The sequence below is a fragment of the Sus scrofa genome, chromosome 12 (assembly GCF_000003025.6).
Source record: "Sus scrofa isolate TJ Tabasco breed Duroc chromosome 12, Sscrofa11.1, whole genome shotgun sequence".
Taxonomy (NCBI): domain Eukaryota; kingdom Metazoa; phylum Chordata; class Mammalia; order Artiodactyla; family Suidae; genus Sus; species Sus scrofa.
The window spans coordinates 50,489,665-50,517,426 of record NC_010454.4 but is presented as its reverse complement, the minus strand read 5'-3'; the positions used below and the strand labels follow the sequence as shown (position 1 = coordinate 50,517,426).

Below are 27,762 nucleotides of genomic sequence, written 5' to 3'. Positions count from 1 at the left end.
ATTTGCGTGAGGTCAGTGTTTTAAGATGAGAATTCTGGACCCGTCTGGCCCTATCCAGGGACCTGTTTCTGCTGCCCACTTCAAGCTTTGGTGGATGTTTGCTGCCCTCTAGTGACTGTATAGAGGTATATGCCTCAGTCAGTGTTCGTTGTAAGCAAAAGATACACTTCTGCCTGAATTAATTAGAAAATAAATTGATGAAAAGTCTGTGGGCACAGAAAGTGGACGGAGTGAGAGCTGTTCAAGAACTGGCTCAGAGGCTATGCATCCGGAGCTGATGCTCAAAGTCACGGGGCAGAAATGTCTGGTCAGAAATGCCAAAAGGCACCACTATTTCCATTTTATCTGGGCACCAGATGCCCAGCTTTGTATCCCTGACAGTGATGTTAGACCCTGTGTGGCCATCGCTCTGAGGCTAGACTGTGATGGTACATTGCTACCCCTCCCAGGTGAAAACAAATGACTTCTGGATTCTCTGCTTACTGGGATAGAGAAGAAAGCATTTGCCAGAGGCTGTGTGCATTTCCCTCAATAAAGAAATACCTGGAATTGCAGCCGCAATTTGAATTCCCTCTTGTTACTCTTGGTCCTGTAATTTCCCCAGACCCATCCATCTTCTGTATTTTACCAACTTTGAAATTAAGTTGGGGTATAATAGGAATCAGTAACCTCCCCCCCTCATCTTTTAAGTCTTTCAGGGTAGCATTCATCTTTGCACTGCCCCCAGCATTGACTTACTATTCCTGATTTGCTCCAAAACCCTTTTCAGTGATATCTGCAACTGGAATCACCTGGGATGATTTTTGTAATTTTTAAAATACTAATATTCTGAGCACATCGCACAAAATCACATTGCAAGGAAAAGGCTATTCTTCCACTATACTGCCATTCTGTCCTACCTCATTGTATCGTTTTTTTCCTTTTTTTAAAAATTGAAATTTCATTGACTTAAATATTATATTAGTTTCCGGCGCCCAATATAGTGGGTTGATATTTTCATACATTACATGATAAGGTCCAGTAACCATTGATCACCATACAAAATTATTACAATATAATTGACTAGGAGTTCCCATGTGGTGTGGCAGGCTAAGGACCTGGCATTGTCACTGCAGTGGCTTGGGTTCAACCCCTGGCCCAGGAACTTCCATATGCTGCAGGCATGACCAAAAAGGGAAAAAAAAAAAAAGAAGCTCCACAATATTATTGACTAGATTCCCTGTGCTGTACATTCCACCCCCATGGAGTCTCCAAATGCATAATCAGAGGGAAATCTCAGCAGCTCCCAGAGATCAGTTATAAAGTCATGCAGGTTTGAGCCAGAGAAGATGAGCAGGAAAGTCAGCTAGAGGGCACAGGGGGAGGCTGATTGCTGGGCCTATATCCTTCTTTTTGTAGGAGCAGCCAGTGTTGCTGGAGACCAACCAACCTCTGGCTGCTCCTCGGTGCCCTCTGCCAGCAAGAGCTCCTCAGTGAGTGCCTGGTACATGCACCTGTGAGGGTATTCGTCGCAGCAGCAATTCTCAAACCTGGCTGCACCTTAGAATCACCTGGGGAGCTTTTACAGCTCTGCTGATGGCGGAGACTCACTTCCAGAGATAGTGACTCCATTGGTGTGGGACTCGGGAGGGGGACAGATTGGTATTGGTTATTTATTTAGTTAATCACTGGGGCATTCCCGTTGTGGCTCAATGGGCTAAGAACCCAACTAGGATCCACTGAGGATGCGAGTTCAATCCCTGGCCTTGCTCAGTGGGTTGAGGATCCAGCGTCAAACTCTAGCCTGGGAACTTCCAAATGCCATAGATGTGGCCCTAAAAAGATTTTCTTAGTATTTAAAAAAAAATTTAATGCTATAAAATTTGGTTGTGATGATTGTTGTACACCTGTAAATGTAATAAAATTCATTAAGTAATAATAAACCAATAAAATAAAACCATCAAAAAAAATGTTTTTAATCCCTGGAAGTGATTCCAGTTGCTGAAATCACTGTGGATTAGCGAGCTAAATAAGGCAGTAGTTCTCAGCCTTGCCTGCACATCGAAAACACCTGGAAAGCTTAAACAACCAGATACTCTCCAACCTAAAGCTTTTGATTTAATTATTTAATTGGTCTGCCTGGGTAGTAGGCGTTTTTAAAGCTTACAGGGGATTCTAATGTGCAGCCCAATTAGGATAAAGTTGAGAACCATCAGGATAAGAGAACGAAGGAAGACGTGAGGGAAACTAGAGTCTGAGACTTCCAGCTTGGGGGCGTGTGAGTGCGACGTGTGTGTGTGAGTGTGTGTGTTTGTGTGCACACGTGTGTACATATAGTTGCAGAGGTGAGGTTTAACCGTATCTTTTTTTTTTTTTTTTTTAATCTTTTTAGGGCCACACCCGGGGCATATGGAGGTTCCCAGGCTAGGGGTCGAATTGGAGCTACAGCTGCCGGCCTACACCACAGCCACAGCAACACTGGATCTGAACCACATCCACGACCTACACCGTGTCTCACAGCAATGGCAGATCCTCATCCCACTGAGCGAGGTCAGGGATCGAACCTGCGTCCTCATGGATACTAGGCAGATTCATTTCTGCTGAGCCACGACGGGAACTCCCTATCCATAGCATTTTAACATTGTGAGATAGAGGCTGTAGAGTCAGACCCCCAAGGTTGCCATTCTCCTGCTCTCCATACAGCCCCAGCTTGACCAGTGCCCCCTGCACCTACATCCTCTTCACCTGACTGTCTGATGCCCTTAATCATAGGACTTAATCAGTAACTCCATACACGCTTGCCCCCGCCCCAGCTGCTGGTTTCCCTGGTAACTGATGAGCCAACCAGACGTCGACTCGCCCTATAAATGGTAGCCTCCTTCTCCCCCAAGTAGTCGGATTGTTGCCGTGTCTTGCCTGCCGTTCGCGGTGAGATGTCACTCCAGGACTTTGCTTCGGACATGTAAGAGTCCCTATCCAATAAGTCGCTGGGGTTACTCCCTCCAAGCTCGCAGACCCCCGGGGTACAGCCCACCAGAGGCCCAAAGGACGAAGAGGAAGGAATTCATGTCTTTGCAGGTCCAGTCCCCACTACACACTGGCCTCAAGGCTTTAAGTGTATGTCCTTGTTGAATCCCCACAACGACCCTGGCAGGACAGACCCATGATGGGCCCTGTTTACGGATGCGGAGTCAAGACTCCCAGGTTAAGTGACTTGCAGTCACATAGCAAGTCAGCTGCAAGAGCTGGACCAGACCCAGGTCCCCAGAAGGGCCGTTCTTGCCTCCCACTGACCTGATTGGCTGCATCTGCCCCTGGAGCCCTTGGGCCTGACCACCATTCATCCCCAGAGCCTGTCTGGCCTCTAATTGGAGCTTAGATAATAGGGGGTCTCTGGGGTGTGGGGGGGGGGGGGGGGGGTCCAGGCCCAGAGCTGTGTGAGAAAGAGCACATAGGGACCTCAGGGCCCAGCCAGTGGAGGTCTTGGTCCCAAAGAGTTCGCCAGGGCACAGTTCTAAGGACGTAGTTCTGGGAGTCAGGGGCCAGGCTGAGGATGGGGCAGTGTAGACACATGAGGTTCCCATCTGCCTTTTCTTAGGAAGGACTGTCTTCACTCTGATACTATAACCTTCCCACGTTGTGTTCAGAGGAGGTGGAATCTCATTACTTTATGAAGTGAATGCAGATGGCATTTGTGGTTCCCCCAGCCCTTGGCAAAACAAAAAGTTGGCCACCCTATGCTGGTAGCGCTCATTGGTTGGTTACTAGTCCAAGAAAACCTAGAAACTGAAGGTTTCTCGACGGGGTGGGTAAGGGTTAGAAAGCAGCTTGTAGCGGGGCTGAGGGGAAGAAAATGAGAGGTACTGGGAGTTCCCATTGTGGCTCAGTGGTAACAAACTCGACTAGGATACACGAGGATGTGGGTTCAATCCTGGCCTCGCTCAGTGGGTTAAGGATCCAGCGTTGCCATGAGCTGTGGCGAAGATCCCAGATGCGGCTCAGATCTGGTGTGTGGCTGTGGTGTAGGCCGGCAGCTGTGGCTCCAATTCAACCCTGAGCCTGGAAATTCGATATGCCACAGGTGCAGCCCTAAAAAGCAAAAAAAAAAAAAAAAATTTAATAAATAGGTAAGGAATTGGTGACAGCACATGTACAGTGTACATCTTATGTGAATAAGTGCTTGTTCCTGGACTGGTCACAGCAGCATCATGGGATTAGGAAAGCAAACTCTTGGTCCTACCCCCGACCTATGAAGTCAGAGTCTTTGGGAGCCTGGCCATCACAATGCACCAAAGTTAGAGAACCACTCTACCTGCTTGTGAAGAAGCCAAGAGAAAGGGAAGTGGCTGGAGAGCCAAGTGGGATTAGAGAATGATTTCTGTGGTGTTTGTTTTTGTTTGTTTTAAGGCCATACCTGGAAGTTCCCAGGCCAGGGGTCAAATCAGAGCTGCAGCTACCAACCTGCATCACAGCCACAACAATGCAGGGTCCGAGCCGCATCTGCAACCTATACCACAGCTCACAGCAACACTGGATCCTTAGCCCACCGAGCGAGGCCAGGAATGGAACCTGCATCCTCATAGGGACTATGTTGGGTTCTTAACCCCTGAGCCACAACAGGAACTCCTGCGGTGGTGGTTTTAATGTAGAAAATAGTCAAGCTTTGAAAAATTTTATTGAAAGACAATATGCTGCCAGAAAAGCACACGTGTCACACACGTACAGCTGGTTGCGGTTTCACAATCAGGAACCCACGTAACCAACTCCAGATTGAGAAAGAGAATGTCGCCAAGCATCCCAGAGGCCCCCTCTGCCTCATCTAACTGGTACTGACAGACTAGTTTTACCTGTTCCTGTACTTTGTGTAAGTGGAAGCCAGTAGCATGTGCTCTTTCGTGCCTGGCTTCTTTCACGTGCCATGTTTGTAAGTTCTATCCATATCATTACCCACAAACGTAGACTCCTCGTTCTCACCACTGCAGAATGTTCTACTGTGCGACCACGCCATCCGCTCTAATGATGGATGTGTGAGCTCCCCAATTTGGGACGGTTCCGGTGAGAGCTGCGATGAACACTGCCTTTCTTTCTTTTTTTGCTTTTTTAGGGACACCGGCATATGAAAGTTCCCAGGCTAGGAGTCAAATCAGAGCTGCAGCTGCCAGCCTACACCACAGCAACACCAGATTCTTAATCCAGTGAGGAAGGCCAGGGATCGAACCCGCATTGCCATGGATGTTAGTCAAGTTCATCACCACTGGGCCACAACGGGAACTCTTTTTTTTTTTTTTTTTTTTATTCTTTTTTTTTAAATGGCTGCACCCATGGTACATGGAAGTTCCTAGGCCAAGAATCAATCCATCTGAGCCACAGCCGCAGCAGCGCTGGATCCTTTGATCCACTGTGCTGGGCCGGGATCCAACATGCACCTCCACAGTGACCTGAGCTGCTGCAGTCAGGTTCTTAACCCTTTGCACCACAGTGGGAACTCCCTGCTATGAACATTCTAGTGCATGTCTGTGGGGTACATACGTAGGAGGAGAATTTCTGGGGACTCACCCCTGTTTTACTGTTGTTGAGAAGGGGCCGGTAGGAAGATGTGAAGGGGTCGGTGAGAGAGTAAGCTCCTTGGGGAAGCAGGCAAAAGGAGGGAGAGGTCGGGGCCAGAACCACAGGCAAGAAATGGCTTGTCCACTGCAACAGATGGAGCCGTGTGGCAGGTGGGTTTGTAGTTGGGTGGACTGGGCTGGCTCCTTACCTTGGCCTTGATTTGTTTTTTTGGGGGGGGGTTTGGGTTTTTTTTTGGCTTTTTGCTATTTCTTGGGCTGCTCCCACGGCATATGGAAGTTCCCAGGCTAGGGGTCGAATCGGAGCTGTAGCCACCGGCCTACACCAGAGCCACAGCAACTTGGGATCCGAGCCGCGTCTGCTACCTACACCACAGCTCACAGCAACGCCGGATCGTTAACCCACTGAGCAAGGGCAGGGACCGAACCCGCAACCTCATGGTTCCTAGTTGGATTCGTTAACCACTGCGCCACGACGGGAACTCCTTGGCCTTGATTTGTTATGTGAGGTAAGACAGGTGGTCTGCTGAGAGTGTGTCCCGAGGGATCCCAAATTTGAGGCAGGGAGATGGAGGTTTGAAGTGGCCCTGATAGAGGGTGGTGAGCAGAGAGATGACTAGAGAACGGATGCGACTGCTGCTCTGCAGAGTTACAGCATTTTGACAACAGAACAGCTCCGTGCCGTGAACCCCAGAGTAAAGGAACTGGAAAAGCCTGATTTCCAGGCTGTGCCTCAAGTGGTCTGTGGCGCCACCTGCTGGACAAGAGCATCATGACATGCCCTAGGTGTTGCCTTCACCCCCTGGGTTGCTCCCCAAGAGAGAGAAACCCAGACCCTGGAGTGGCCTCAGGTTGAGACTTGATCCCAGTCAAAGACACCCCCACCCTGGAACCTAGTCACATGATGAGCCCTGATCCAAGCCAATGTAGTGCAGTTCTCATTCCCGCTCCCCCGTCCCTAGATTAGAGCCTCAATAGCCAGGGGATCCAAGGGCTGTGGCCCCTAAATGGAGGAGCCAGAGGCCACTTTGGGGTCTGTGGCTGGGGCCTTGGACTGGGCTCCCGCTCCCTTGCTGAGCTGCAGCCCCTGGCGGGGTCGCTGCTAGAAAGCCCCTCGGGCCCTGTGGCCTAATGGGGCAGGCTCATGTGCACAGCCTCCTTGGTCCCGTGCCTGCCCGGACCTGTTCTAGATTCCACACCTTTCCCAGGGCTGCTTCCCCCTCCCACCCACTGGCTCAGGCAGAGACTCAGCTGGAAAGGCTGGCAGGCAGGAGCTGGGCGGGCACCGTGGGGGCCATGGAGGCCATGGCAGGGCCTGTGCTTTACCAGAAGCTGCCAGTCTGGGAGCCAAGCTTGGAGGCTGAGGAGGAAGAGGCGGAGACATTAGAGCCATTTGTCCCTGACCCCCCGGGACCCCAGGACTCCTCTGGGTGAGTCAGGGAGGGGTCTGGGCACTGAGTGACTCGGGCCTGAGCCTGTCAAGTCCCTTCCTTGGGAGCCCCTAAGGCACAGGCCAGCCAACCCTGTGCTCGGCCAGCTCCAGGAACCTTCGGGTTAATCGGGGGAACTAGGGCTGCAGCCCCAGGCCTGGCCTGTGCCAGTTAATCCAAAGTCTGTGCGTCTGAAGGGACATTTGTACCCAGTCGGCCCTGCTGGCTGCTCTGCAGAAGGCTCGCAGCCCCCACCCCCTGGTGCAGGAGGCACCTGCTGGGCAGATGGGGCCTGGCTACACCTGGCCGGGCCCCCCTCGGGCGTCCCTCGGGACTGGCTGGACCCAAGCTCACCCATCCCTTCTCCAGAGACTGTTTCCCCAGGCTCTTTCTCATCACCATGCCTTCTGCCAGGAGGCCCTTTCTCCTCGGCACTCTTAGACTCCTCTTACAAGCAAGACCCCACCTTTTGGTAATTATGTCCTGGGATTGCATGGGGTTCTTGGGTGTCCCTCTGCCCGGCCCTGGCTCAGGGCATCCCTCTCTGCAGGAACAAGGTTGGCGGTCTGCCTGGGACCTGGGCCCGGCTGGTGGCCGCCCTGCTGCTGCTGGCCATTGGCTTCTCCCTGGCCGTGAGGCAGCTCCACAGCAGCGGTGGCTCTCCAGGAACCTTGGGCTCTGGGGCCCCTCCACGCAGCGGGCACTCCCACAGGCCAGGTGTATACCACCACGGCGCCATCATCAGCCCTGCAGGTCAGTGCTAGAAGCAGCTCGGGGGAGGGAAGCAGCTGGGGTCACTGGTCCCAGCACCCCCATGACAGTCCCTTTCTTGCCACAGCCACGTGCTCCCAGCTGGGCCAAGAGCTGCTTGTTGCTGGGGGCAATGTCGTGGATGCTGGAGTTGGAGCAGCTTTGTGTCTGGCAGTGGTGCATCCTCACGCCACAGGGCTAGGTCAGTGACCCACAATCCCAGACAGTGACCCTGACCCTGGGCCCAATCAGGAACCTGGAACTTAGGCAGTCAGTGGCCTTGATCTCAAGGCTGGCTAGTGAGCAGGACCCAGGCAGTAGCCTCAACCTGAGTGACCCACAATCCCAACTTAGGCAGTCAGTGGCCTTGACCTCAAGGCTGGCTAGTGAGCAGGACTCAGGCAGTAGCCTCAACCTGAGGCTGTGATCAGTCACTAACCCCAGGTTGTCAGTGACCCTTCAGTTGAAGGGTTACAGGGACCAGAGTTCCTACTGTGGCTCATCAGGTTAAGAACCCAATTAGTATCCATGAAGATGCAGGTTTGATCCCCAGCCTGGTCAGTGGGTTAAGTATCCAGCGTGGCTGTGGCTGTGGCTGGCAGCTGCAGCTCCGATTTGACCCCTAGCCTGGGAACTTCCATATGCCACAGGTACAGCCCTAAAAAGAAAAAAAGGGGAGAGGTTACAGGGACTACTGAGTGCCCCTGGCCCCAGTCAGTGCCCCTGACCCTGTGTGACCCCTTTGTCTCCTTCCAGGTGCCACGTTCTGGGGCCTTTTCCACAATGGCTCCTCGGGCAACTCAACTGCCCTGACGTCAGGCCCAGCCCAGGCCCTGGCCCCTGGGCTGGGGCTGCCTTCGGCTCTGCCCGCCCTGAGTTTGCTACATGCCCGCTTTGGCCGCCTGCCCTGGCCACACCTGCTGCTGGGCCCCACCACGCTGGCTCAAGAGGGCTTCCTGGTGGACGCACCCTTGGCCAGGGCTCTGGCAGCCCAGGGCCCAAAGGGCATCTGTCCACTCCTTTGCCAGATGGACGGGATGCCCCTGGGCCCTGGGGCCCGTGCCACCAACCCCAAACTGGCAGCTGTGCTCCGCAGGGCTGCCCTGGCCCGCACCCCGGACCTTGCTGGAGAGGCTCTACTGAGTCTGCTGGCCAGAGACCTGGGGCTGGAGGGCCCCTCAGCCAGGCCCATGCCCACCCTGGAGCCGGCACTGCAGCTCCCTGTGTCCCAGGGCACCGTGTTCACCACCCCCAGCCCCTCAGCTGGCCCGGAACTGCTGGAACTAATAGAGGCAGCCCTTCACTCAGAAGGACCCAGCCCCAACCCCTGCCCACCACTCCCACCAGCCGCTGTGACCCCCATGAGCAGTGTCCTCGCCACCGTGGACAGCAGCGGCTCGGTGCTGCTTCTCACCTCCTCTCTCAACAGCTCCTTTGGCTCTGGACACTTGTCCCCAAGCACCGGGGTTCTACTCAGCAACCTAGTGGCCAAGTCTGCAACTAGTGCCTGGGCGTGTCCCCTCATCCTTCGTGGTAGCCCAGATGACCCAGAGACCGATGTGTTGGGGCTGGTGGCTTCAGGGACCCCCACAGTGACCAGAGTCATGTCTCACGCCCTGCTCAGCCACCTGGCCAGGCCCCAAACCCAGGCTCAGCACCCGCACCAGACCCAGCAAGGACCAACAGGGAGCCTCAGAGCTTGTGGCCACGCAACCCTACTCCAGGTGGCAGCCCACTCAGAGCACTCCCATGTCTCCAGTGTCCCCGGGGGCTGCTGCCCCTTCCAGGGGTTTTAAGGAGGGGGCAGTGTTGGGCAGGTGGGAGTCTCCAACCTGGAGGCAGGGGCAGAGCAGGCCCAGCAGCGATGGTGTGCATAAAGAGCATGCATGGCGTGTGCACTCACTGATGGCTCAGGACCTGGTCAGTTGCCTGGACTCGAGTTCCAAATCTTTTATCAGCTACGGAGCCTAAGGACGATGAGGAACGAATACCAGGGCTAGCGTTTGGATCCAGTCTGGGTAGGACAGGTGGGAGAATGCCATGCCCCAATGCCCCCATGCCCCCAGCCTGGGCTCTGAGCCCCTGGGCAGAGCAGACAGAGCCTGGGCATTGCTGGCATGTCCATTCTCCCCTTCAGGCCACAGCTGCTAATCTCCCTCGAGAGGGCTGGGAACAAAATAAAGATCAAGTCTCCTGGCTCTCATGTGCCCTTCCTGCTGCTTGGTTAATTTCACATCAGCTTTTGAGGTGCCTGTGGTCCAGGCTTCGCCCACAGATGCAGAGCTGGTGCCTGGTGATTTTTTGCTCCCCCCCTGTTCTGCTTACCTTCTGCCTCCTGAGGCACCATGTGTACAAAGTAAACTGCTTATTCACATTTTCTTTTTTTTCTTTTTGTCTTTTTGCCTTTTCTAGGGCTGCTCCCGCAGCATATGGACGTTCCCAGGCTAGAGGTCAAATCGGAGCTGCAGCTGCCGGCCTACGCCAGAGCCACAGCAACGTGGGATCCGAGCAGCGTCTGCAACCTACACCACAGCTCACGGCAACACCGGATCCCCAACCCACCGAGCAAGGCCAGGGATCGAACCTGCAACCTCATGGTTCCTAGTCAGATTCGTTAACCGCTAGCACCACAAAGGAAACTCCCAACTGCTTATTCACATTTTCTGAAACAGACAGCAGAGGGAGGGGTTGAGAGGGTGAGTAGGAGGTGCCCCGGGGGCCACAAAAGGGGCCGGATCTGGGTAGCCAAGGCCCTCCCCTCCCTGCCTCCCTAAGGGCTGGGGTCTCTCTGAACTATAACCCTCTAGAGACAGCTTGTCAAGCCAAGAAATAGGGGTGGCCAGTAGCTCTCCTCTCCTGCACTGTAAACGGTATCTCTGATCTAAGAGGACTTTTGATCCCACCACCTCTCCCTCCTTGCTCCCCCCACAAACACTAGTTCCCCCAGCTCAGTAAATGATATCACAGTCTACCCACTTTCTTTGTTTTTCTTTTTTTAGGGGCCACACCTCCAGAATATGGAAGTTCCCAGGACAGGGGTCAAATCGGAGGGAGCTGCAGCTGCCGGTCTACATCACAGCCACAGCAACGTCAGATCCAAGATGTGTCTGTGACTTAAAGCCTCCGCTTTCGGCAACACCAGATCCTTAACCCATTGGATGAGGCCAGGGACCAAACCTGCATCCTCACGGATATTAGTCAGATTCTTAAGCCACTGAGCTACAAGGGGAACTCTCACAATCTACCCACTTATTTTGGCCCCAAACCTATCATCCTTCTCTTTTTCATCACCTTCTACCAGCTCCAAATTAGCTGGAATTTTCTCATATTACCTTGGTCCAATCCACCACTGTGCAACTGGTCTTCCTGCTTCCACCCCTGCTCTCCTGCAATCCATCCCCCACACAAAGAAGACTAGTCTGCTAAAAGTATGGATAGGATCAAGACTTGTCCCTGCATAAAACCCTCCAATGACTTCCTATTACAATCAGAATAAAATCCAAACTCCTGAGCTCCCTGAGTGAGCGCGGAAGGGCCCAGCCGCCCCCGGCCCGGCCCGGCCCCGCCCTTTCCCCCGCCCCCAACCGGCTCCGCCCCCAGCCGACCCAACCCAGTGCGCACGCGCCGCGACCTGACCCGGAAGAGGCAGTCTTCAGGTCCCACGTGTTCCACGAGCATGGCGGAGACGGAGAGTATGGACGTCGCTGAGCCTGTGTCTCCGGTGGAGGTCCCGAAGACGGGCGCCGGGCCTGCCGACCGTCATGGTCTGCTGAAGCACAGCCGCGAGTTCTTGGACTTCTTCTGGGACATTGCGAAGCCGCAGCAGGAGACGCGGCTTGAGGCCACGGAGAAGCTGCTGGAGTATCTGCGCGCAAGGCCAAAGGTGTGGTGGCGGGGCCTGGGGCAGGAATCTGCGGGGCTTGGGGGCAGGAAGCTGCGTAGATCCCGGCAAAAATATGGCGGCGGGCCCCAGGACTCGGGACTGGGGTCATGGAGTCGCGAACCTGGAGGCCGAGGCGAATGCGCGCCGAAGCGCGAGGATGGGCGGGTGCCTGACGCGTCTTTTCCCTGGTGCACCTGGGGATGTGCTTGGTTCCTCAGGGATCGTCCGAGATGAAGTACGCCCTGAAGCGCCTAATCACCGGGCTCGGGGTCGGACGTGAAACAGCCCGGCCCTGCTACAGTCTGGCCCTAGCACAGGTGAGGTGGTGGCTCCCTGGAGGAGGCCAGCCATCCTACTCGGAGCGGTGGGGAGTGAGGAGGGCAGATACGGGGGAAGTGGCTGCTGAGAGGTTGTTGGGGTGGCGTCGGAGCTAATGGAGGGTGTCCCCACGTGGACGTGGAGAGAGTGTGTGAGCAAGATCTTTCTGCAGAGACGCCCAGGCAGGTGGAGTGGGAGGGTGAGTTTGCTTTTGAGTACATGGGTTCACCAACCACCAAGGTACATTTACTGTGGGCAGTAAGCTTTGGAGTGGGTTCACTTACCTTTTTAGGGTTCAGGGTCCGCCCCCCCCACTTGGCTAATTATAGGCCACCCAGTCCTTGTGGATCAGCCTGGGGGGAGCTCAGCAGGCTCTGGGGCAGAATGTCTCGGGGATCTCGGGGCACAGTCCAGGGGCTAAAGGAAGTACTTTCTGAAACAGGGAGGCAAGATTTCTCTCCATTCACTGCAGTGTTCCATCGTCAGCACTGCCCAGCATGGGGTGGGGCGTAGGCAGCTTTTGAGGCGTCCTTTGGATGGGAGCAGGGGCCCATGGACTCTGGGCAGAAGTTGAAGGGAGAAGTGGGAGGAGGTTGAGGTCTGAGGGATGTGGCTGGGCCGCTCCCCTGAGCCCCTCTCTTCCTCCTGGCAGCTGTTACAGTCTTTTGAAGACATCCCTCTCTGCAGCATCTTGCAGCAGATACAGGAGAAGTATAACCTGCAGAAGGTGAAGAAGGTGAGAATTAGTGGCCCCAGGGAAGTCGGCAGCCCCGGGGTGGGGAGCGCTTGGGCCCTTCTCACCAGTGCCTGGAATCCTTTTCCAGGGGATGATGAGACCAGCTCTCTTTGCAAACCTGTTTGGGGTGCTAGCCCTCTTTCAGTCAGGCAGGCTGGTGAAGGTAAGAGCCTTGGGGATCCCAGGGCGCGTGTGGACTAGCTTGGGAGTTGGAGGAGTGGCAGAGCCCTGTTGACACCCTGTCCCCTTCTGGGGGGGTCCCAGGACTCGGAGGTGCTGATGAAGTCGGTGAAGCTGCTGCAAGTCCTGGCTCAGCACTACAACCACCTGCAGGAGCAGCCCCAGAAGGCCCTGGTGGACATCCTTTCTGAGGTACTGGCTCACCAGCTTTGGGGCCTCTGATTGATAGCGCAGCCTGTTCCAGAACGTGGGGAAGACTCAAGTTAATGCCTGGAAGCAGGACTGTCCACAGATACATAAATGTGCACTGTGACACTTTGTAGTAACTAAGTTTAAAAAGTAAAAAGAAACAAGTATAGTTGAGTAGCATGTTTTATTTAACCTAGTATATCTGCAGTATCACTTTAGTCTGTAATCGGTATAAAAAGTTACAGAGGAGTCGTTCCAGTGTCCTGGCTCAGTGGAAATGAATCCAACTAGGAACCATGAGGGTGCAGGTTTGGTCCCTGGCCTTGCTCAGTGGGTTAAGGATCCGGCATTGCTGTGAGTTGTGGTGTAGGCTGGCAGGTGTAGCTCCAATTAGACCCCGAGCCTGGGAATCTCCATATGCTGCGGGTGTGGCCCTAAAAATACAAAGGACAAAAAAAAAAAAAAAGGTACGGAGGTAGTTGAGGAGTTCCCACCATGGCACAGAGGATTAAGAATCTGGCTGTAGCAGCTCGAGTTCCTGCGGAGGTGCAGGTTTGTTCCCCAGCCCGGTGCAGTGGATTAAAAGACCTGGCTTGCCACAGCTGTGGCTCGGTTTCAATCCCTGGCATGGGAACTTCCATATGCCACACACAGATGGCGGCCATAAAATTTTTTTCGAAAAAGATCTATAGGCCAGTAGCTGCAGCTCCATTTTGACCCCTGGCCCGGGAACAGCCCTTAAAAAAAGAAAAAAGCTGTAGAGGTATTTTATGGTTCCTCTCATGTTAAGTCTCCAAAACCCGGTATGCATTTTACACTGACAGCACGTGTCCATTCAGAATAGCGAATTCTAAGTGCTGTGTCCATGTGGGGCCAGTGGCTGCCATATTGGGTAGCAAGAGGGTGAAACCTGTTGGCCATTATTGTCTGGGTCGGAGCTGGCCCCTTCGGGGGGTCCCCACCACTCTGCTTGGGAAATGGAGGCGGACTAGGACCTAGAATCCTTTGCTGTTGGGGAAGAGGCAGGGACTGGCACGTCCCAGGCCAAGGCTTTCTTTACAGCCCCAGCCACAGAGCCAGAAGGACCCGGAGTTCGAATCCCAACTCTTCACTTGGAGCTCCTTGTATAAGAAGCAAGCTGGTCCTGGGAGTTCCCTGGTGGTTTAGTGGTTAGGACTTGGTGCTTTCACAAAGATCCTGCACCAAGCCGCTGTATGCCGCAGCCAGGGAGAAAGGAAGGAGGGAAGAAAAGGAAGAGGCTAATCCTGAAAGACTCAAAAGAGGAATGATCAAAAGGGCACACCTGGGCCAGTGAGCGCCAGAGAGGAGCTCGTTTAAACCTAGCTTCTGGGGCTTGGGGATTTGAGCTTTTTTAACAGATACCCTCTGGTCATGGTGTCTGATAGGTAGTTGTGACTGTTCCTCCTTGGGCTGGCACTGTACCAGGGGCCTTGTGGGAGCTGGGCAGGTGGAATGGGACCCAAAGGGCTCTCCCTGCAGGGGGAGGGACCAAGGGTGCCATGAGGGAGCCCCTCTCCCTCAACCAGTCCCCCCCACACCAGGTCCCTGAGGCCGTGTTGCAGGAGGTGCTGCCGAAGGTCCTCAAGACCGAGCTGAGTTCAGTTCTCGGCTCCCCTGAGCACCTGGAGCTGTTCCTCTTGGCCCAGCAGAAGGTGCCCAAGAAGCTGGAGAAGCTGATGGGACCGGTCAACCTGTTCTCAGATGAGAACATCCCCAGGTGCGAGGGAGCTGGCGGGTGGGCCCTCCAGCTTGGCTTCGTGCCACCGCCTGGGGGGAGGCTGTCCCCACGGCCCCGGGAGCCTGGCCCTGAGTTCCCTCTGCCATCTTCCACAGGCTGGTGACTGTGCTGAAGATGGCGGCCACCTCTGTGAAGAAGGAGCGCAAGCTGCCCGCCGTGGCTCTGGACCTGCTCCGCCTGGCGCTCCAGGAGGACAAGTTCCCATGGTTCTGGAAAGAGGTGGTGGAGCAGGGGCTGCTGAAGAAGCAGTTCTGGCCAGCCAGGTGTGTGGGCGCTTGGCCTCGCTCCGTCGCCTTGCCGCTGCTCGCTAAGCGAGGGCGGGCTGGCATCTGAGGTCCCCCCTGGGGCGCCCGAGGGCTCTGACCGGGCTTTCCTGTGCCCCCTTAGCTACCTGTGTTTCCGCCTGCTGGGCGCAGCCCTGCCGCTGCTGTCCAAGGAGCAGCTGCAGCTGGTGATGCGGGGGGACCTGATCCGACATTACGGGGAACACATGGTCACGGCCAAGGTGGGTGCTCACCCCTGGCCCTGCTGGAAGGGGGCAGGTTGCCCTTGACATCGGTGGTCCTGCCCGGGGTGGGAAGGAGCCTGGGACCAGGGCGCCCTTCCCCTCCGGGTAAAGTGAGCGACCCAAGGTCCCCTCCCCTGTCTTGCCCTCTGGACCAAGTGTGAGCAAGGTCAGCAGTCTGCCCAGCCCTCCCTCCACCCCCAGCTGGTGTCCCACTCAGGAGCCTCATCGTCACCCATCTGTCCTGAGCATCCTCTCAGCTGAGTGCGGCCCACGCTCCTCTCAGTGCCCGACAGGAGAATCCAGTGGTGGTTAAGGAGCGGGGACTCAGAGGCCAGGCTGGTTCCATCCTGCCTCCCCCGCAGCCGGCCGTTGCCCTCACACAGCTGGCTTCCCTGCGCGGCGCCCGCCTCTGCGTGTCTGCGACACCGGAGGAGCAGGGCCCGCCTCGGAGTCATGAGGATCATCGGGCTGATACTCAGAAGTGCCCGGTGCTGCTGGCTTTGTCCCTGGCTCGTTTTGCCTTCACAGCCATCCTGGGGGAGCTGCCATTCCCATCTCCTGGGTGGGGGGTGGGCCTAGGAAGTACAGGGCAGTGGTGCAGGGCCAGACCGACTGGGGCCAGATCCCAGCTGCACCACTTGGAGCCCTGTGTCCCTCAGAAGTGACTTCCAAGTTTTTTCGTGCCTTCTTCACCTGCAGAGCTATTAAAGGGGTCCAGGGCAAAGGGTGGTGACAAAGATTAAACGTCGGGCCCCCCAGCCCGGCAGGGTACAGAGGAGGGGGCTTCTTGACCTTGGCGTACCCGTTGTGGAAGAGGCGGGGCGGGGGTTTGGACCTCCCACCCAGACCCAGCTGGTGACCCCAGCATGGCGCCTGCCTCCCGCAGCTCCCGAACCACTACAAGTTTGCTCCGGAGATGAACCAGTACGTGGAGGCCTTCTTGGAAGGCTGCCGGGATGACGCTGAGCGGCAGTTGGCCATGGTCGTGGCCTTCACCTCCGTCACCAACCAGGGCCTCCCTGTCATGCCTACCTTCTGGCGGGTCGTGAAGCTCCTGAGTCCCCCCGCCCTCCAGGGCTACGTGGCCTGGCTGCGGGACATGTTTCTCCAGCCCGACCTGGACGCCCTGGTGGACTTCAGCACCAACAACCAGAAGAAGACGCAGGACGCTTCGCTCCATGGGTGCGTGGGCCAGGCGGGGAGGGCCTGGACCTTCCCTGCCCCCTGCAGGACAGAGGTTCCCGGGGAGGGCAGGGAAGAAGCCAAGCCCTCGCTCTCAGAGAAGACCTCGGGGTCCTCGGGCGTGTGCCCATGCTGGCGATGAGGGCGTTGGGGTTCTCGGCTGGCTTTCCCGTCTCCGAGACAGGGCCGGGGCACAGCGTGTGGCCGTCCCTAAACTGCTCTGTGGCCCGGCTCTACCCACAGGCCTGAGCGAGCTGTGTTCCGGCTCCGGAAGTGGATCATCCTCCGCCTGGTCAGCATCGTGGACTGCGTGCACGCCGAGAAGGAGGAGGCCTTGACCGAGGAGGTGGCCAGGTGTGAGGCGTGCTCGAACCCCAGCTTCCGTGGGTGCAGTGGCCAAAGAAATGGGCCTCTTGCCTCCTGCTAGTTTGGGTTCCCCTGGAGCCAAGGCAGTGGGGAGCGGGCAAGGCGTCCTTGCTCCTTGAGCAGAAGGAGATTTGGGGAAATTCCTTGGGAGCCTGAGAAAGGAAGGGACCCAGGGTGTGTGGGGCTGCAGGGCGTCAAAGGCCCAGGCTGGCTCTGCGTGCTCCCCCAGACACCTTTACACGTCACGGTGTCTGGGAAGCCTCCTCACAGGTGCTCTTCCCACTGTCACCACTGCCCGAGAGGGGCAGACGTGGTGACCTGGCCACGGCCGTGCAGCCTCGCGTCTGTCTTGGTTACAAGGGAAGGATGCTGGGGACCCAGACCTGAGAAATGTCCCCTCTTCCTGTCACTGCCAGAGTGGCATCAGGCCCTTGGTGAGGCCACCCAAGGACAGGCGGCCCACGGCAGTGGCACTGACGGAGGTCACTTAGCTCGCTCCCACTCCGCCCAGGTTTTGTTTCTTCCATTCCTTCTTTGAGACAAAGAAGCCCACGTCCCAGATCCCAGAGACCGAGCAGCACTTCTCCCCCGCACTGGAGAGCCGGACCCGGGAGGTGGTGAGCGGTGCCTTCTTCAGGTGGGTGCCGGGCAGCGCAGGAGGGGTCTGGGGGTGGCCAGCGGCTGGGAAGGTGGCCTCGGGGACATTGCCCCCTACTGTTCCAAGCTGAGGCCCGGTGAATTCCAGGGGGTCAGGGCATGGAGTGGAAGGAGGGGGCCGTGTTTACCAGCCCCGCTCTGACCCTGATGCCCCTGCCACCAGCTTGCTGCAGACCCTCAGCACGCAGTTCAGGCAGGCGCCGGAGCAGGCCCAGGACAGGCAGCCCTGGACCTACCGCCTCGTGCAGTTTGCAGACATGCTGTTGAGCCACAGCCGCAACGTGGTTCCCCTGACGCCCTTCACCACGCAGCAGCGACAGGCCTGGGACCGGTGAGAGGGCAGGGCTTCCAGGGCAAGGGCGGGACCCTCTGGGGTCTGGCACCGGCGGCAGTGGCCTGAGAGTGTGCCCGTCTCACCCAGGATGCTGAAGACGCTGAAGGAGCTAGAGACCCACTCCTCAGAGGCCAAGGCCAAGGCCACTGCCTTCCAGCACCTGCTCCTCCTGGTGGGCATCCACCTCTTCAAGGTACTACGATGGCCTGGAAGGGAGGGTCGTGGACCTGGGGGCCGCAGGGGCCAGGAGAGGCTCTGGGGAGTTGAAGTTGGCAGGTTTCGTAGGCTGGCTGCTCCTGGACGGAGTTCCGGCCCAAGGAAAAAAAACCACTCCATCCCCTCACTGCGCTGTCCACGCAGCTCCCCGCAGTCCTAAGGCAGCCCCTTCTTCCTTGTTGACAGATGGAATGACAGACTCAGGGAGGGAGGGAGCTCGCCCAGGGCTCCACCCTGTTGGCTGGGTTTCGGACGCAGGGATCTGACTCTGTCCCTAGGGACCTCTTAAAACAGCCTTACCGACCAGAGGCGCTGGATTAAAGGGGGGGGGCCTGGCTCTGGCAGGCTGTCACCGACAGGGGCGTTTCTTCTGTCCCTTGGTGGTCAGTCAGAAGTGGGGTCTTGATTTGTCTGCTGAGCTCTCACCCACCCGGAATCCACAGTAGTGGCTTGGCTGAGTGTGTTTTGTCCAACGGTCCCACGTGGAGTTCTGTCGCCGTGTTCCCCTCATTGTCACTTGGCCAGTGACGGGTCCTCTAGAACCAGCTTTGTCGCCCTTTCTGTCCTCTCCACTGAGAAGCTCCGAGCACCTTTGGAGCTTAATGCCGGCAACCCTGGCCTTGACTGTCATGTTTCTTCCTGATGGAACCCCAGTTTCTTTGGAGGTTTTCTTTCACGTCGTGTGAGGCCCTGGCGGGGCTGCTTCAGGTCTTAAGTAGCCCAAGTAGACCGGAGTCTCAGTTGCCCCCACGCCGGCCTCTTAGCTGAGGTTTGTGCTTCCAGGCCTCGGGCACACCGAGCCCAGCTCACAGACAGGCTGTGGCTAAGGACCAGCCGCCACGCCCCTGGCCAGCTCTTGGCGCTGGGCTTCTGATAGCGGCCTGCCCCAGGGAGCTCCACGCTTGGCTTGGATAAAGAGCGCCTGGTCACAGCCAGGGAGCTACAGGCAGAGGTGGCCAGGACTGTGGGCCCCTGTTCTGGCCTCTGTTCTACCTCCCCGGCCTCAAACATCGAAGCTGCCCCGCTACATTATGGGGTCAAAGTGCTTTTTCAGTACCACCGATCCCAGTTCATTTTCAACTCACTGGTCAGTGGCTGGAGTCTGGGCTTAACCCTTAGCAAGGTGGACTGAAACTGGTTTAAATTAACTTTGTTAAAATGAATGATGTACAGGTCTTTTTCTGTAAGTACATCAAGCCAGCGTGGGAGGAAAAATCTAGAATTGCATATGCGGAGGCTGGGACCCATGGCATTATGACCCTGACCTGGGTCTCCCTGTCAGGCTCTCTGAGCACCAGAGGGGAACTTGGGCTGCCTGGTCCCCAGGTTCCTTCAGACCCTGTGACCGCGTGTTGGGTGTGAGAAGTCAGCAGCTCTTGGGCTGACCCTGGCTCTGGCTGGGGTCTTGCCTTCTAGGTTGTGAGGGTGACGGGCCGGGGCAGCCTGGAGACTTCTAAGGCCTTGGATGCCAGCTCCTCGCACTTGGCACCCTCTGTCCTGACCCAGCCAAGGCTGGGAGTGGGGCCTGGCTCCTGATTTCTGTCCTGTCCTGCACAGTCCCCTGCAGAGAGCTGTGACCTGCTGGGCGACATCCAGACCTGCATCAAGAAGAGCCTGGGAGAGAAGACCCGCCGGACCCGCTCCAAGGCCACCAGTGGGTCTTCATTGAGGGGAGGCGGGGGTGGGCGGCGGGGCACACCCTCCTGGGCACAGGAGGGCCCATGGCGCTGCCCTGCCGAGACTCAGCCTCTCCCTGCCCGCAGACCCCCAGGAGCTGCCGTGGGTGGAGGTGCTGGTGGAGATCCTGCTGTCCCTCCTGGCCCAGCCCAGCCACCTGATGCGCCAGGTGGCCCGGAGCGTGTTTAGCCACATCTGCTCCCACCTGACTCCACGCGCCCTGCAGCTCATCCTGGACGTAAGTTGGGCCTTTCGGGAAACGGGTCCCAGGATGGGGCCCTCCAGGCACCAGGCTGCGCCAGGGCTGCCACAGCACCCCCTCATCCTCGCTGTGACCTGCAGGGTGCTGGGGGGCCCCCCTTCTTAAGCCTCCTGCCATGCAGCCTAACCCGGGGCATGCCGAGGGGGTGGTTGGGGTGCTGGAGGGAGTGGCCTTCTCCCCTGGGCTCTGTTTTCCTTTCTGAAACGGGGGTCTTTGGGCGTCGTGAGAGAAGGCAGCGAAGAGGGGTCAGGGTCTGGGGGAGGAAGGGGCCAGGGCGACAGATCCATCAGCCCCTTGGGACCCCCTGCAGGTGCTAAACCCCGAGGAGAGCCAGGATGAGGACGACAACGTGGTGGTCACAGACGACTCTAAGGAGGAGCCGCTGGGGGAGGCGGAGGTACTTGGCCGCAGGAGGGAGGGTGGGCGTTCGTGCGGTGGGCGATGGGGAGGCGTGACACACAGCCACCCCCAGGACAAGAGCTCGGACGACGAGGACAACAAAGGCGACAAGAACTCAGAGAGTGAGGAGGAGAGCGACGGGGAGGAGAGCGACGAGGCGGAGCGGGACGGGGATGTGGACCAGGGCTTCCGGGAGCAGCTGATGGCGGTGCTGCAGGCGGGGAAGGCGCTGGTGAGCGGGAGCGGCCCGGGGCCCTCGGTCTGTCTGGGTCTGTCTCTGCCCGCCTGTGACCAGGCTGCTCATGGGGCCTCTGTCCCTAAGGGCGGAGGGGACGGTGAGGACGACGACGACGAGGAGCTGGGGGACGAGGCCATGATGGCCCTGGACGAGAACCTGGCCAGCCTCTTCGCCGAGCAGAAGCTGCGCATCCAGGCCCGGAGGGAAGAGAAGAACAAGCTGCAGAAGGAGAAGGCGCTGCGGCGGGACTTCCAGATCAGGGTGCGCTCTCTGTCCCCTCCCGCCCCGGCCCCTGCTCCCACCCCACGCCTGGCTGAGCCCACCCGTCCTGCCGCAGGTCCTGGACCTGATCGAGGTGCTGGTGACCAAGCAGCCCGAGAACCCCCTGGTCTTGGAGCTGCTCGAGCCGCTGCTGCACATCATCCGGCGCAGCATGCGCACCAGCAGCGCCAAGCAGGAGCAGGACCTGCTGCACAAGACGGCCCGCATCTTCACGTGAGCACGGGGCTTCCGGGATCGAGGGGCGGGAGCAGGATCTCAGAGCGGGCACCTGTCACTCGGGAACTCTAAGCCCTCGATGCTCCCATCTGTTCTGTGACACTTAGCACAGGGACCGCGCCAGACGCACAGCTCTCAGGGCCCCCCGTCCTGTCACTGCACTTGGGAAACCAGGCTGGCTGGCCAGCGGTGACATCTCGGGGCTGTGGCAGGGGGCGCATAGGAGCCAGTGAGGTCGCAGGGAGGGCCTCCTGGGAGAGGGGTCAGCAACGTCAGAGCTGAAGAGGGCGGGAAGGCGTGTCCAGCCGGGCGCCAGTCAGACGCAGCCACAGCATCGAGCCCTCACGGCCTGGCCCTTGAACTGCTGGGGGTCTGCGGAAGTGTTTGCAGCAAGAGCATGGGCCCGGGGGCTGGTTTGCCTTTTCAGAAATGGGCAGCAGGGTGGGCTGTGCTGGAGCAGGGAGCCCAGTGAGACGCAAGCAGGTGGCAGGTAGAGGCGTGAGGACCGTTAAGCGGGTGGCGAGAGTGGGGCAGCGCACCCGCGGCTCGCTCCCCACTGGCCCCGGGTCACAAGCGACGGCCGGCCCTCCCCTCCCTGCCGCAGTGTCGTCTGTGGAGTGCCCTGCCTCCTGTCCCATCTGCACCTGGTCCCGCAGGGCCCAGCAGGCTTCTGAGCACACAGACCCTGGTTTTGCTTTCCAAAGGGCCTGGAGGCCACTGTCCCCCGAGAGACGATGCAGATGCGGCTGGGGACCAGGTCGGGATGTTGGCCCTAGCGGAGCCTCGCCCAGGGAGCCAGTTGCCCCCCGTTTTCCTCAGAGCAGATCTGGGCGTGGCCCCGGGGCGACCCCTTTGGTGACTTTCCTGCCTGGGATGTGGGGCCCGGGGCTCTGGGGCTTGGCTCCTGCTGGGCAGGGAGCAGGCGGGGGCAGGCCGCTGACCAGCTCTGGCCCTTCCCCCGCCACAGACACCACCTGTGCCGCTCCCGGCATTACTGCCGCGACGTGGGGGACCGTGTGGAGACAGTGTATGCCCAGCTGGAGCGGCTGGTGCGGCAGGCCGGCCAGCAGGCCGACTCCTCCGTCGCCCTGTACCACTTCAACGCCTCGCTCTACCTGCTCCGGGTCCTGAAGGGCAGCACCGTGGACAAGTCCGCCCAGAAGGAGAAAACCACCGCCGCTGATGCCAGCGCCCAGGGCCGCGAGGTGAGCAGGCCTGACCCGGGAAGGCTCCCATGCCCAGAGATGGGAGCAAGGCCCAGGGGGCGCGGGGCCACCCGCCCATTTCACGGAGTGGGAGTTGAGGCCAAGCCTTCCCCAGGATCCAGTGGTCCGCCCTCCGAAGGCAGCCCGGCCTCACACTGCGCTCTGTCTCTCGTGGTCCAGGCTGCCACCTGCTTGGACTTGAGCCGCGTGACCCCGATCTACTCAGCGGTGCTGAGCTCGTTCCTGACCAAGCGCAACAGTCCGCTCACCGTTCCCATGTTCCTCAGCCTCTTCTGCCGGCACCCGGTGAGTGCAGGCCCGGCCACCCCCTTGGGCCCCTGCTCAGCCCGCTCCTCATTGCCCACGTCCCAGCCCTGTCCTTCCCTCCACAGATGCTCTGTAAGAACCTGCTCCCCCTCGTGGTCGAGCACATAGCCAGCCACAGTCGGCCCCGCCATCAGGTAAGAGGGTCCCCGGATCCCAGGACCCGCTTGACTCCTGTCTGGCTGGTTATTGGAGAGGGGGGCGCTGGGTGTGGGGACGAGACACTTTGCTTGTGGCCTGAGCCCTCCAGCTCCTCAGAGCTCAGGCTCTGGCCTACGTGGAGGGAGCCCCGAGGCTAACAGGTTGGCCTGGGGGTGGGCATCAGACAGGCGGCTGGAGACGCTGGAGGAAGAGGCACTGAATTAGCAAAGGACCAGTAACTATGTCACCCTAAGTGGGGCCCCCTGTCCAGGTCCTCCCACCTGCCTGAGAAGAGGGGGCAGGAGCAGGCGATGGCCGAGCCCCGGGTGCCTGTGGTGACAGCTCAGGCAGGTTGGCCCCAGAGCAGCGGGCAGCCCCTCCCGCACAGCCTGGCCTTGTCACAGTCTATTCGGGTACCTGGCAGGCTCCCCAGGTCCCCTGTGCTTCCCTGAGCCTTGACGCAGCATGCCGAGGCTCCCGGTGACCACGTGTTCCCCGCCCAGGCCCAGGCCTGCCTGCTGCTCCAGAAGAGCCTGCACACGCGGGAGCTGAGACTGTGCTTTAAGGCCCCGGAGTGGGAGCAGCTGATGGGCCAGATCCTGGCGAAGGTCTCCGAGGTAACAGCCACGGGGCCTCCGCCCCCCACCTGCCATCAGTGGCTCTGGGAACCTGGGGGCAAGGAGTGCGGGACCCCGTGCCTGGGGCGGGTTTGGGTTTGCCCAGGAGGCGTTTGTTCCCTTGGGCCTCGGCCTCCTGTGGGAGGTGGAGAGGCCTGGAACGGCTCTGTGGAGGGGCTCAGGCTGGCCGCCTTCTCCCCAGAACCTGCGGACGCTGGGGGAGGCCGAGACCAAGTCGGAGCACCAGAAGGAGTTGTCCTCCTTGGAGCTGCTCAACACTCTCTTCAAGAACATTCGCCAGGAGGTGAGCCTGGGGCTCAGGCGGGAGGTCGCCGCACGTGCTGGTGAGCACGGAGCCTGAGCAGGGGTTTGGGAGCTGGTGGGAAGCCACGTGGGAGAGGTTCTGGATGCCGGGGGAGGAATCTGGGCTGTTCTCATGCGGGTGGTTAGAGAGTCTCAGGTCAAGGCACTTCACTGGGAAGAGAGGCTCACAGCTCGCACCTGGCCGGGGAGGGGGCGCCGGTGGGCTGTTGCCGTGCTCCCGGGCGAAAGCTGAGAAGGGGCGAGGGGGGCCAGTGATAGCGGAGGAGGCGAGGAAGGTTCCTGGGGGGCGGCTGTCAGAAAAGAGCCTAGGTTCCAGGCCTGCAGACAGGAGGCGGGCGTGGGGCCAGGAGGCCTCTGAGGGTGTCTGGTTCTCCCCCTCTGGCCTAGAGGGAAGGTGTGGGGGCCTTCGGCGTAGACACTGGTCCAAGCCCAGGTGCTGAGTGCGTGTCCAAGAGGGCACTGCTGAGGCGGGAGACAGGCCAGGACCTTGCAGAAGGGCAGGGGGACCTGAGAAGCGGTACCAAGGACGCCAGTAAGCAGTTGAGAGAGAGGGTTGTTCTGGAAGCTGGTGGGTTTCAAACACAACCCATGTAGCACGTGGCGGGAAGGGCTTTGGCAGCCCTGAGGTCACTGCACGGCGCCCCAAGAGAGGGCGGGCCTCCGGGCTGTGGGAATTGAGGACAGTTCACGGCGCCGGGGGCTCTCTTTCTCTCCCAGGATGAGAGAGACCGTGATTTACGGGCAGGAAGAGCGGCTGAGGGGCCAGAGCAGGCCATTAGCTCGCTGGAGAGGCAGGAGTGGGAGGATGGGGACCAGGAGCCAGGGAGAGGCCATGCCTCAGTCGCCACTGCAGCCACAGCCTTCCCACCCCTGCCTCTGCAGAAGCTGACCACGGACCTGAGCGCCGTCCTGGGTGTGCTGCAGAGCCAGCAGCCGAGGCTGCAGCAGAAGCTCCAGCAGGAGGAGCACTCGACCGGGACCGGCTCCAGCCGCCTCCACGACCTCTACTGGCAGGCCATGAAGCTCCTTGGGGTCCAGTATGTCTGGGGAGGGGCAGGAAAGACCCTCACCCTGCCCCGCTCAACGTGGGAGCTTTGGGCAGCTTGGAGACCCCAGCAGCCCAGGTCCCCCCTGCCCTCACCACTCACTTCCTTTGTTCGCTTCACCTTAGGCGCCCCAAGTCAGAGAAGGATGCCAAGGAAGTCCCTGAGGCCACGCAGAACCCCGTTAGCATGAAGCGGAAGAAAAAGGGGTTCTTGCCGGAGACCAAGAAGCGCAAGAAACGCAAGTCTGAGGGCGCCGTGCAGGGGGAGGGGGCTGCGCCCGCAGCCACCGGTGGGGACCAGCCCCCCAGCACAGGCAAGAAGAGGAGGAACAAGCGGAAGGCCAAGGTCCCAGCCCCGTCCCAGGTCAACGGGATGCCTGCTGCCAAGAGTCCAGCCCCAGACTCCCCCGCCCAGCCCCCCAAGCCAAAGAAGAGAAAGCGGAAGCAGTCCCAGGTGAACGGGACCCCTGCTACCAAGAGTCCGGCCCCAGACTCCCCTGCGCAGACCCCAAAGCCGCAAAAGCAAAATGAGAAGCAGTCCCAGGTGAATGCGACCCCTGCCATCGAGAGTCCGGCCCCAGACCTCTCTGCCCAGACGCCAAAGCCGCAGAAGAAAAATCCGAAGCTGTCCCAGGTAAATGGGACGCCTGCCACCAGGAGTCCGGCCCCAGACCCCCCTACCCAGACCCCAAAGCTGCAGAAGAAAAATCAGAAGCTGTCCCAGGCGAATGCGATGCCTGCCACCAAGAGTCCGGCCCCAGGCCCCCCTGCCGCAAGCCCCACCGCCTCCGCCCAGACTCCAAAGCTGCAAAAGAAAAATCAGAAGCTGTCCCAGGTGACTGTGACGCCTGCCACCAAGAGTCCGGTCTCAGACCTCCCCACCATAAGCCCTGGCCCCCCTGCCCAGACCCCAAAGCTGCAGAAGAAAAATCAGAAGCTGTCGCAGATGAAGGGAGCCACCCCGGAATCCCTCGACTCCCCCGAGGAGCCTGCTGCCAAAAAGCGTCCAAAGAAGAATCTCCCCCAAAAGGGCATCTTGGGCAAGTCTCCGCAGTCGGCGCTGCCACGGAAAAAGGCCAGGTTGTCTTTGGCCAGCAGGAGCCCCAGCCTCCTCCAGAGCGGGGCCAGGAAGAAGGTGCAGCCGCGGAAGGTGAAGAAGCTCTGAGTGCCCCCAGACGCCCTAGAGACTCCTATTTTTTCATCACAATTTTAATTAAAAAGCTGCTGTCGGAGGTCCTACCTTCCACGCTGCGGGGAGTGGGGTCTGCTGCCAGCCTGCCGAGAGGTCCCCCTGCACTGGACACAGTCCGAGTCCTTTTCTGAGTGAGACCCCCCAGCCCTGGGCTGGGCCCTGGCACCTGGGCAGTGTGGGCCCGGCCCAGGGCTCTTGGTTGTGTGTGGGGCAGGGCGGGGGGACGACCCGTGTGACCCCACCCCACCCCCCAGCCTGCTTTGCTGTAGGAACCACTAGAGCGTGATTTAAATAGCTTTATTCATTTACAAGAGGAATATATTTGGCTTCTCTCTTAAAGACTCTGAGATTCACAATCAGCAGCTCTAAAAAATAAAGGAGCAGTTTGGCTTCCGGAAGGAAGAGGAAGCAACACTTGGACCTGGTTCTTGTACAACAAGAAAACATTGCTGGGGCCCCCGTTGAGGCTGGGGTGGGAGTGGAGGCCAGGCTGGTCTTTGGGGATCCCACCCCGCAGGGGGCCCCAGAGCTTGGTGGGGAATGGGTTCCCCATCAACTTACCCACCATTGAAGCCATGGCAGCCAGGAACTAGGGACAGAGAATGCTAGGCTGGCTCTCGGGCTCCAGCTGGCCACGAGAGGCACCCAGACCAGAACCACCTTGATTCCAGCAATCGGGAAGGGTGCGTGGGGAGCAGAGGAGAGAGGAGACGCTCCACAAGAGGGCCAGGGGTCTGGCGGGGAGGTGGCTCGGGGTTTCGGCCTTCCGATGGGCCCCCCACCTCCACCAGGCTCTTCCCTGGACAGGAAGCTTAGCGGCTGCTGCTTCCTCCGGCAGCCAGAGCCCTGGCTGCTCCTGCGTGGATTCTGGGAATCGTCCCCTGGGCCCTGCGCCTGGAAAGGACCCAGCCTGGGGGTGGGGGGCTGGAGTCAATTCTTGGCTTCTGTGGGGGCTCAGGGAGGACGGCAGGGGTGCTGTGGTGGATCCGAGGAGCCCTGTAGGGGCAGGGAACCCCCAAAGGCCTCAAGCCTGGGGCCCAAGTTGCTGTGTGGCTGCCACCAGGGCCTTCACCCCTGATGCGGCCAGCTCCCGGTCAGGGTGGTCCCCACCTGGAAGACCTCCAGGCTGACATCCCCAGAGGCAGCAGAGACAAGGGTTCTCCAGCGTGACCAGCCAGCCTGAGAAGCACCTGGCAACTTGGGTGCCCACCTCTGCCAGGTTGAGTCCAGTGTCCCCAAGGTCAGGCCCAACTGAAAGGCCGTGGTCCTCAGAGCCTGAAGTGCCGCCGTGAGGCCTGGGCCGCCTCTGCTCTGTGCAGTCCGGGGGTGGTTGGGTCTTCAGAACAGCAGAGGGTGCCTTGCCCAGCAAGCTCTGTGGGAAAGTTCGGCCCCCTGGCCCCACGGTCTGGGGAGGGCAGGGACTTCCCCAGGATCACATAAGCTGGGGACAGGCCAGTCTCTCCCCACATACCCCCTGGGGGCGGTCGTCTTGCTGGGCCCCAGGACCCCTGCGGCCCAGACCCAGGCCTAGGGGTCTGTCCGTGGCTCCAGCACACACAGGCTCCCAGGTTAGTTGACACGGCCTCCTGGAGCCAGGGCCACTCAGCAGTCCCGGACCAGAGCCGGTGGGTCCCCAGCCGTGGGTCACATGGAAAGCTTCGGGACGGCCCAGCAGGGCCAGGGTGCCTGGGGACACCTCCCAGCCCAGGTAGGAGCAGGGGCTCTTCACTGTCCCAGCGGCACCTGGAGGGAGGAGGGAGGAGGTGAGGGGGCCGTTCAGAGCTTCCCT

At 59.1% G+C, this 27,762-nt stretch overlaps 3 protein-coding genes across 7 annotated transcripts in view; 2 read left to right on the top strand and 1 right to left on the bottom strand.

Annotated features, from left to right (window-relative positions):
* GGT6 (gamma-glutamyltransferase 6) lies at positions 2,849-9,926 on the top strand. Of its 2 annotated transcripts, none has more exons than XM_021067705.1 (4): positions 2,849-2,941; positions 7,524-7,726; positions 7,812-7,925; positions 8,480-9,926. In XM_021067705.1, the coding sequence occupies exons 1-4, from the start codon at positions 2,913-2,915 to the stop codon at positions 9,517-9,519; spliced, it is 1,386 nt and encodes a 461-aa protein (XP_020923364.1). In that variant the 5' UTR covers positions 2,849-2,912; the 3' UTR covers positions 9,520-9,926. The 2 variants fall into 2 exon arrangements, with proteins under 2 accessions (XP_020923364.1, XP_013836687.2); XM_013981233.2 differs by lacking the exon at positions 2,849-2,941 and adding an exon at positions 6,093-6,973.
* Positions 11,342-26,385, top strand: MYBBP1A (MYB binding protein 1a). Of its 2 annotated transcripts, XM_005669133.3 has the most exons (26): positions 11,342-11,606; positions 11,825-11,923; positions 12,577-12,660; positions 12,749-12,823; positions 12,925-13,032; positions 14,592-14,767; positions 14,884-15,051; positions 15,176-15,293; positions 16,183-16,478; positions 16,722-16,832; positions 17,356-17,481; positions 17,665-17,832; positions 17,923-18,028; positions 19,609-19,705; positions 19,815-19,966; positions 20,301-20,387; positions 20,463-20,621; positions 20,712-20,888; positions 20,965-21,122; positions 22,093-22,330; positions 22,511-22,636; positions 22,723-22,791; positions 23,299-23,412; positions 23,615-23,716; positions 24,619-24,773; positions 24,908-26,385. In XM_005669133.3, exons 1-26 carry the CDS (start codon positions 11,400-11,402, stop codon positions 25,944-25,946), a joined length of 4,515 nt encoding a protein of 1,504 aa, XP_005669190.1. In that variant the 5' UTR covers positions 11,342-11,399; the 3' UTR covers positions 25,947-26,385. The 2 variants fall into 2 exon arrangements, with proteins under 2 accessions (XP_005669190.1, XP_020923361.1); XM_021067702.1 differs by having other exon boundaries at positions 11,351-11,606; positions 20,301-20,621.
* The window catches only part of SPNS2 (sphingolipid transporter 2), a 37,122-nt gene continuing 35,614 nt past the window's right edge, over positions 26,255-27,762 (bottom strand). For all 3 annotated transcript variants that reach the window (XR_002337328.1, XM_021067703.1, XM_021067704.1), the window contains exon 13: positions 26,255-27,716. Coding sequence is in view for 1 of the 3 variants with exons in the window: in XM_021067703.1 (XP_020923362.1) it covers positions 27,242-27,716 (475 nt within the window). In the remaining 2 variants the exon portion in view is untranslated. The remainder of the gene's footprint in view (positions 27,717-27,762) is intronic.